The sequence below is a fragment of the Neophocaena asiaeorientalis genome, unplaced genomic scaffold, assembly GCF_003031525.2.
Source record: "Neophocaena asiaeorientalis asiaeorientalis breed wild unplaced genomic scaffold, Neophocaena_asiaeorientalis_V1.1 scaffold98, whole genome shotgun sequence".
In the NCBI taxonomy this organism is placed as follows: Eukaryota; Metazoa; Chordata; class Mammalia; order Artiodactyla; family Phocoenidae; genus Neophocaena; species Neophocaena asiaeorientalis.
The window spans coordinates 1,233,125-1,240,009 of NW_020172459.1; the positions used below are offsets into that span (position 1 = coordinate 1,233,125).

General features: G+C 63.3%; 1 protein-coding gene across 2 annotated transcripts in view; it reads left to right on the forward strand.

Moving 5' to 3' along the window:
* HS6ST1 (heparan sulfate 6-O-sulfotransferase 1) overlaps positions 1-6,879 on the forward strand; it is a 35,303-nt gene extending 28,424 nt beyond the window's left edge. For both annotated transcript variants that reach the window (XM_024738057.1, XM_024738058.1), the window contains exon 2: positions 4,484-6,879. In XM_024738057.1, coding sequence (XP_024593825.1) covers positions 4,484-5,192 — 709 coding nt within the window. In that variant the 3' untranslated portion in view covers positions 5,193-6,879. The remainder of the gene's footprint in view (positions 1-4,483) is intronic.
* Positions 6,880-6,885: the final 6 nt, after the last annotated feature.

Below are 6,885 nucleotides of genomic sequence, written 5' to 3' on the forward strand. Positions count from 1 at the left end.
ACGAACCCGTGTCCCCTGCATCGGCAGGCGGACTCTCAACCACTGCGCCACCAGGGAAGCCCAGCCCTACTTTTTACTTGCTTTGTCTTCCATCTTCATAGACTCCTTTTTTTCCAGGTGATTCCAAAGATCTGCCATGTACCTACCGTTCGCTTTTTTTTTTCCACCAGTGATGTGTTTTGTCAGGTCATCTGTCTGGGCCCCTCTTTCTGGAAGCCCCATCCCTCTTCTCCTGACAGACCCAGCGGGATGCCCAGTGGACATCTGGGATCTCTCCTGGGTTCAAGCTTCTGTGTCCCACACTTTTTTTTTTTTTTTTTCTCATCTACTATATGAGATACGTACTCCAGTATCTTCCTAGAGCAGCATTCACAGAAAATAACTTTCCCAAGCCTTCACGGGTGTGAAGCTTGGCTGGGTATGAGATACAGTCGGTCTATTTCCCGTCAGCATTTTGAAGCCATCGCTCCATTGATTCTTTGCATATGGTGTTCCATAGAGAAGTTGAGTCCCACTCGTTACGTGTTCTGGTTTTCTGTCCACGTGCTTCACGGGTCATCTCTGTAATCTTGGGTCTGGTCTCCACGTTCATTTGCTGGGCAGTGGGCGAGCCATTTCGCTCGAAATGAATTAAGTGCTTGACTTCTCATTGTTTCTTTCATCATCTCCTCCACCATGTCCTCTCTGTCCTTCTGGAACCCTTGTTGGTTACCAGTTGGATGGCCTGGAGGGGCAGATCCTGCTGGAGGGTGAGAGGCAGAGGGCCCCCTGCTTGTGGGGGACCCCAGATGTGAGTGCAGGGGGAACTTCGCTCTGGGGCAGAAACGCTGCAGTTTCCTCTGGGGTGAGGCTGGGGCAGAAGCTGGATCCCCCATGAGCGTGCCGGCCGTCGTTTGGCCCCCTGCCCAGTTCTTCGTGTCTCTGAGCCATGAGCGCCTCCAGAGAACACACATCTGGTTTCGTCCTGGGCAGGGAGCTGCCTGGACGTGGACAGTCGTTCATCTGGGGGGTCTTCTGCCCCCGCCACACCTGCCCTCTGCTCACTTTCGATCAGTGCCCTCTCTCCCCCTTCAGTGGCCAGGAAAGCTGCCCTGTCTGCTGATGTGCCTAACGGGCAAGGGGGGGCAGAGCGAGTGAGACGGGAGCAGGCGTGCTGAACAGAGGGTGGCCGGGGCACAGGCCTGTGGCCACGGGTGCCTGCTGTGTCAGGACAGCGGAGCAGGCAAGGGCCGGGGTGGACCAGCAAGCGGAGCTGGGGGTCAGGCGCATGCGCTCCTGACGAGGCCACCCAAGGTCAGGGGTGCGCACCCACAGGGGCTCCCGTGCCGTCCAGGCAGGAGCGGGGCTGGGGCTGGGCAGTGACCGGGGGCCGCTGGCCCCTCACACAGGGTCTAGCGTCTGCCTGGACCCTTAGTCTCCACAGGCCGTGTTGGGAGGACAGAATCGGGGGCCCAGGGCCTGGCAACGTCCTGAACAGAGAAGGCTCAGCACGCCCCATCCGAACACCACCGCCCCGGTCACCACGGGCGAGCCCCTGCTCCTGTCCAGCCAGGCCAGCACCCAGGGACGCAGCGATGAGCAAGGCCATCCCACTCGGCACCCATGTGGTGCACAGGGGAGCCGCGGGGGTCAGCGTGAGCCCAGGGGCCCAGGGGGCTCAGTCAGCTCTGGCTCCGGCACGCCGCAGGAGGGCTAGCGGCCCCGTCCCCCTCTCAAGGGTGTATTGAGATCCGTGAGGGTCTGGGGGCAGCTGGGCTTCTCCAAGCCTGCCCTCGTGGTGGGCGGTGACAAGTGCTGACCCAGGGCTCCAGGCCTACGCGACTGCAGAGGCCTGTGGGGACACAGACGCTGGGGCGGGCGCTGGTGCCCCGCTGTGCACCGTGAGTTCTTGTCATCAGAGGTCACCTTGCAACCAGGTTGAACCCCGAGTGGCTTCGGTGGGGCCACGTAGACAAATCTTTGTCCGCTGACACGTCATACTCTGGTTTTCTGTGTCAAGGAGAATCCACCACGCTGGCCTGCCCGTGTGCACACGGGGTGGAGGGGGCCGAGGACGGGACAAGGGACCAGCCGGGCTCAGCAGTGAACACGGTGTGTGCCGGCAGCCTGCACGCAGCACTGTGTTTGTCCACGTGCGTTTCTAGGTGTATCTCTGTGTCTGCCTGTCTGTCGTGGCCTCTTTAGAAGCAGTTGTCGTGGTCAGGATTTATAAATGTCATATACTAGGTCTCTAGAAGGCTGGCCCTGGGATGAACTGACCTCCTCATCCTGGCTGTGTTGAAGGTCTTTGTCACCCGTGCCAGTCCACCTAACCAGGGCCTGCAGAGAGGGGCCTGGCCTCCCGCCCTACCCCAGTGCTGAAGCCACTGGGGGCCTCCAGGTAGCTGCCTAACCTCTCAAGGCTTGATTTCCTCCACCGGGGGCTGAAGGTGCTGTGTGAGGGCTCTGCCCCGAGGCACCTTCTGTCTTGGACCATCTGGCCCCTCCCAGTCTTGTCCCCAGAGAGGCACCACGGCCCTGCTTGGTGCACACACAGGAACCAGCTCCCTGCCGCCCCCTCCCTACTGCAGGGTGAGCTGAGAGGTCAGTGGAAAGTTACCACTGTGACAGAAGCCCAAGAGGGAGCCGTGTCTGCAGGACGAGGCTTCCCTGGGAAGTGGTTCTGGCTGAGGTCTAGGGTATGAGTCAGAGTCAGCTGATGAAATAGAGGGAGGACAGAGTTCGTGCAAAGGCCCTGGGGTGTCTTCTTGGGAGCCAGCAAGCGGGGGGTGGGGGGCGGTCCCAGTGGTCAGAGAGGAGCTGGGAGGGCACAGGTGGGCCTTTGTTCTTCTCCCAGGGGCAGCCAGAGCCACCAGGGCACGTTCCACAGGAGCTGGGGGAGGGGGTCACATCGGGGCTGCCAGCCACCCCCACCCCACCCCAGGGGCTGGTACATGACCGCCTGCAGAGGCCAGGAGCACGCTGTCAGCACCTGGGCTGGGGCAGGGCGCATGAGAGCTGACGGGGGCCCGAGGCACAAACGGGAGAACCCAGGCTTCGCGGAGGGCTCAGGAGTCAGGATGCCCAGGATGCTGCGGACTCCCTCCCCCAGCCCCCTGGGTGCCCTCTGCCCAGGCCCTCTCCCACTGTCTGCCATTCCTGCGGTTTTCTGAATGTGCCCCCCTAAGGCTGGGGTGACCCCCGGTGGTACCCCGTCACCTTCGCCCTTGCCCCCTGGGAGATGTGGTCAGATCAGGGCACTGCCAGACCCTGCGACATGTCTTGTGCCCCCGTGGCTTCCCAGAGGGCAGTGTGAGGGCTGCTCTTGTTGGGCCTCAGTGAGGAGGGGGCAGTGTGGGTGCAGCTTCCATGTTGCCATCAGGCAGGGGCCGGGGAAGGGGGGATGGACCCCCCCAGGAGTGGGGTGTGGGGACCCAGTGGGCCCCTGCTGCCCACTTCCGAGGACACTCTAGGCTGCTCGCCCCAGGCCCTGGTTCCCCTTGGCCTGGGACCTGCCCCACCTGCACAGGCAGCTGCTCTGCCAGCCCTGGAGGTGGGGCTCCGAGAAGAGCCGCAAACCCCCCCTGGGGCGACCCACACCCACCAGGCCCGTCACAGTTCCTGGCACTGGGGCCGATCATCACAGCACACCCTGCAGGGACCTGAATCATCCCGGCTGCCTCTCACCCCAAGGGAGCGAGGAGAAGGGGGCACAGCCCTCCTTGAGTCAGCTCTCCCATGGTACGGATGGATGCCCCTTACCCACAGCGTGGGGAGGTGGCATTGGTGCCCAACTCCTTGGGGATTGGAACAGTTCCTGGGAGACGATAAAAATTAGGAGTTACGGCTCACCCCGGGGGCTGGGTGGTCTCCTGGTGCCCCTCCCCCACTGGAGCTCTGCAGGAGCCTGGGGTGGAGTGGGCCCAGTGGGAGACCCTGGCCCAGACCTGCCGTGCAGCCTGGGACTGTGAGTGACTTTTCAGTGGCCCCTTGGGCTGCACCAAGCCTGCCACTGTGACAGCTCTTTAAACGTCTGGTACCAGGTAGTGTGGACTCTGGGGCCACTCTCCTCCACACCCTGCAGGGCAAAGTCAGGTTGTCCCTCCCAAGGTACGAGCAGGCAGGAGGGCACGCCTGGGGCTCGGGGGAAGACCCCAGAGGAGACCCTGGGCCAGGGTTCAGGAGGGCACCAGGGCTGGGCCCTGCAGGACACTGCAGCGGTCACACTCGTTATTGTGGTGGTGGCCTGAGACCTTTGCAGGTTACATCACATCTCACACCTGGGTTTCTCATTCAGCAGTGGCCCTTTGGAGACCTGAGATGAGATGGCTGATCTCAGAGGTGAAGCCACTCCCCAGGGGTCCCATAGCGTAGGCGCTGAGCAGAGCCATCCGACTCAGGGCTGCAGCCTCCCCCCTCCTTCACCCCCCAGTGGTCCCTACACGCCCCATCCCTGCCTGACGCCCCGGCCTCACCTCCCCCCCCGCTCCCCGTCTCGTTGCAGGAAGTTCTACTACATCACCCTGCTGCGAGACCCCGTGTCCCGCTACCTGAGCGAGTGGCGGCACGTGCAGCGGGGGGCCACGTGGAAGACATCGCTGCACATGTGCGACGGGCGCACGCCCACGCCTGAGGAGCTGCCGCCCTGCTACGAGGGCACGGACTGGTCGGGCTGCACACTGCAGGAGTTCATGGACTGCCCCTACAACCTGGCCAGCAACCGCCAGGTGCGCATGCTGGCCGACCTGAGCCTGGTGGGCTGCTACAACCTGTCCTTCATCCCCGAGGGCAAGCGTGCCCAGCTGCTGCTGGACAGCGCCAAGAAGAACCTGCGGGGCATGGCATTCTTCGGCCTGACCGAGTTCCAGCGCAAGACGCAGTACCTGTTCGAGCGGACGTTCAACCTCAAGTTCATCCGTCCCTTCATGCAGTACAACAGCACGCGGGCGGGCGGCGTGGAGGTGGGCGAGGACACCATCCGGCGCATCGAGGAGCTCAACGACCTGGATGTGCAGCTCTACGACTACGCCAGGGACCTCTTCCAGCAGCGCTACCAGTACAGGCGGCAGCTGGAGCGCCGGCAGCAGCGCCTCCGGAGCCGCGAGGAGCGCCTGCTGCACCGGGCCAAGGAGGCGCCGCCGCGGGGGGACGCCGAGGAGCCCGGCCGCGTGCCCACCGAGGACTACATGAGCCACATCATCGAGAAGTGGTAGTGGCGGCCGGCGGGGGCAGGTGGGACCAGGCAGACTGACCAACACACTCGGCCCCCAGAACTCCGTGGGAAGAGGACCCCCGTCCGCTTGCCAGAAGACGGACGGACGGTTGAGGGAGGGGAAGGGGTGGGCCTGGCGGGTCGGTTCTTCCCATCCTCCCAGGCCGGGGCTCTGAGAAATCAACGTGGGAACCCACTGGGTCAGAGGGAAGGGTGCTTGGAGGACACCCCCGACCAGGCCTGCAGGGCTGGGAGCAGGTATGTCCCCGCTCTCCCGTCCTCCTGGTCACAACGGCCACAGGTTTGAAGACTAGAAAAATCCAGTGCAGTGCAGCGGGAGGTGGACCTGCCAGGCCAGGTGTGTGGTCATGCCCACCAGGCACACGCCTGCTCCCCCCCCCCCCCCCCCCTGCAGGTAGCTCAGCCTCCAGGGAGCCCCTGGCCCCAAGGCCTGCGTGGAGACACAGCAGCCCTCTGAGGTGGCCTCAGGAATGGAGCTCCCAGCTCACCCATCTTCAGGGTCAGGGCCCACCCCATCTAAAGCCAAGAAGACTCTAGTCCAGCCCCTGGGAAGCCCACTCCCCTCTCTAGCCCAAGGTCAAAACCCACAGTGTGGCTTCATGCTTCGGGTCAGGAGATCAAAGCACATCACCTGGGGTCCCCCACCCTGTTTTCCTCAGTCCCCAGACCAAGATGCGCTGTGGGGAGATGGTCCCCATGCTGCACTGCCCCCTTGCGTGGGCGGAGGGCATCCCCAGAGTAGGAAGGCCATAGGTGAGGATGCTTCCACCTGTGTCCGGGCAGACCTCCCAGCCAGACCAGCTCAGACAGGAAGGGGGACAGAAATCAAGAGCTCTCCCTGCCCGCATTTTCCTTTCTGACCCTCTGGGCTTTGTTAGTGGGCTGCCCCCAGCCCCAAGCCCATGACTTGGACATTTATTGTGGGACTTAGACCCAATTCCCCCCACATCCCCCTGTATAAAGTTCAGTCAAGCCTCCGTTGGCTGGAACTCTGCAGACCACAGCCACTGCCCACGAGCCATACTTTGGGGCCACGGTGGTTCAGGACAGCCAGGAAAGGGTACTCGGGCTTTCAGATTCTCCTCCAGGATTGGAAGAAACAGCTCTGGGTGGCTCCCCTAGTACCCAGATACACAGCCCCCCGACCCTGGGCTCTCCCCGCGTTTTCCTGCACCCTTGCCCCTACCAGCTGGTCAGGCCTGTTCCCCGCAGCCCTGCAGATTGGAGAAGCCATGTTCAGTCCACTGTAGACACTTGCCCCACGCCCATCCCTCCTGTGCTCGAGGAGGCCAGGCCAGCGTCGCCTCTGGACGTGCACCCCCCTCCCCCCGACATGAGGCCCGAGACCTGGTTCTGGGGAGCTGAGTGTGAGCCCCACGCCCTAGGTGGATGGGCACCCCGTCTCCCCAGGAGAGGAAGCACACGTGCCCGGCAGCTGCAGGCCAGACTCGAGGGTGGTGAGGGCCCCGGGCCCCCGGCAGCCTCATGGGCAGATCCTGCCAGGGTTCCCTGCCCCAGGTTCCCCTTGGCCACCCGAGCTGCCCTCCTGTGGAATGAGGGGGTCCGAGCCGAGACCCTTCCGTAAGCACCGGAAGGGTTAGGTGGCTACCCAGGAGCCAACAGCTTTAGTCTTTGCCTGTCTGGCCTGAGCCGCCCCCCCTCACCCCCCGCCC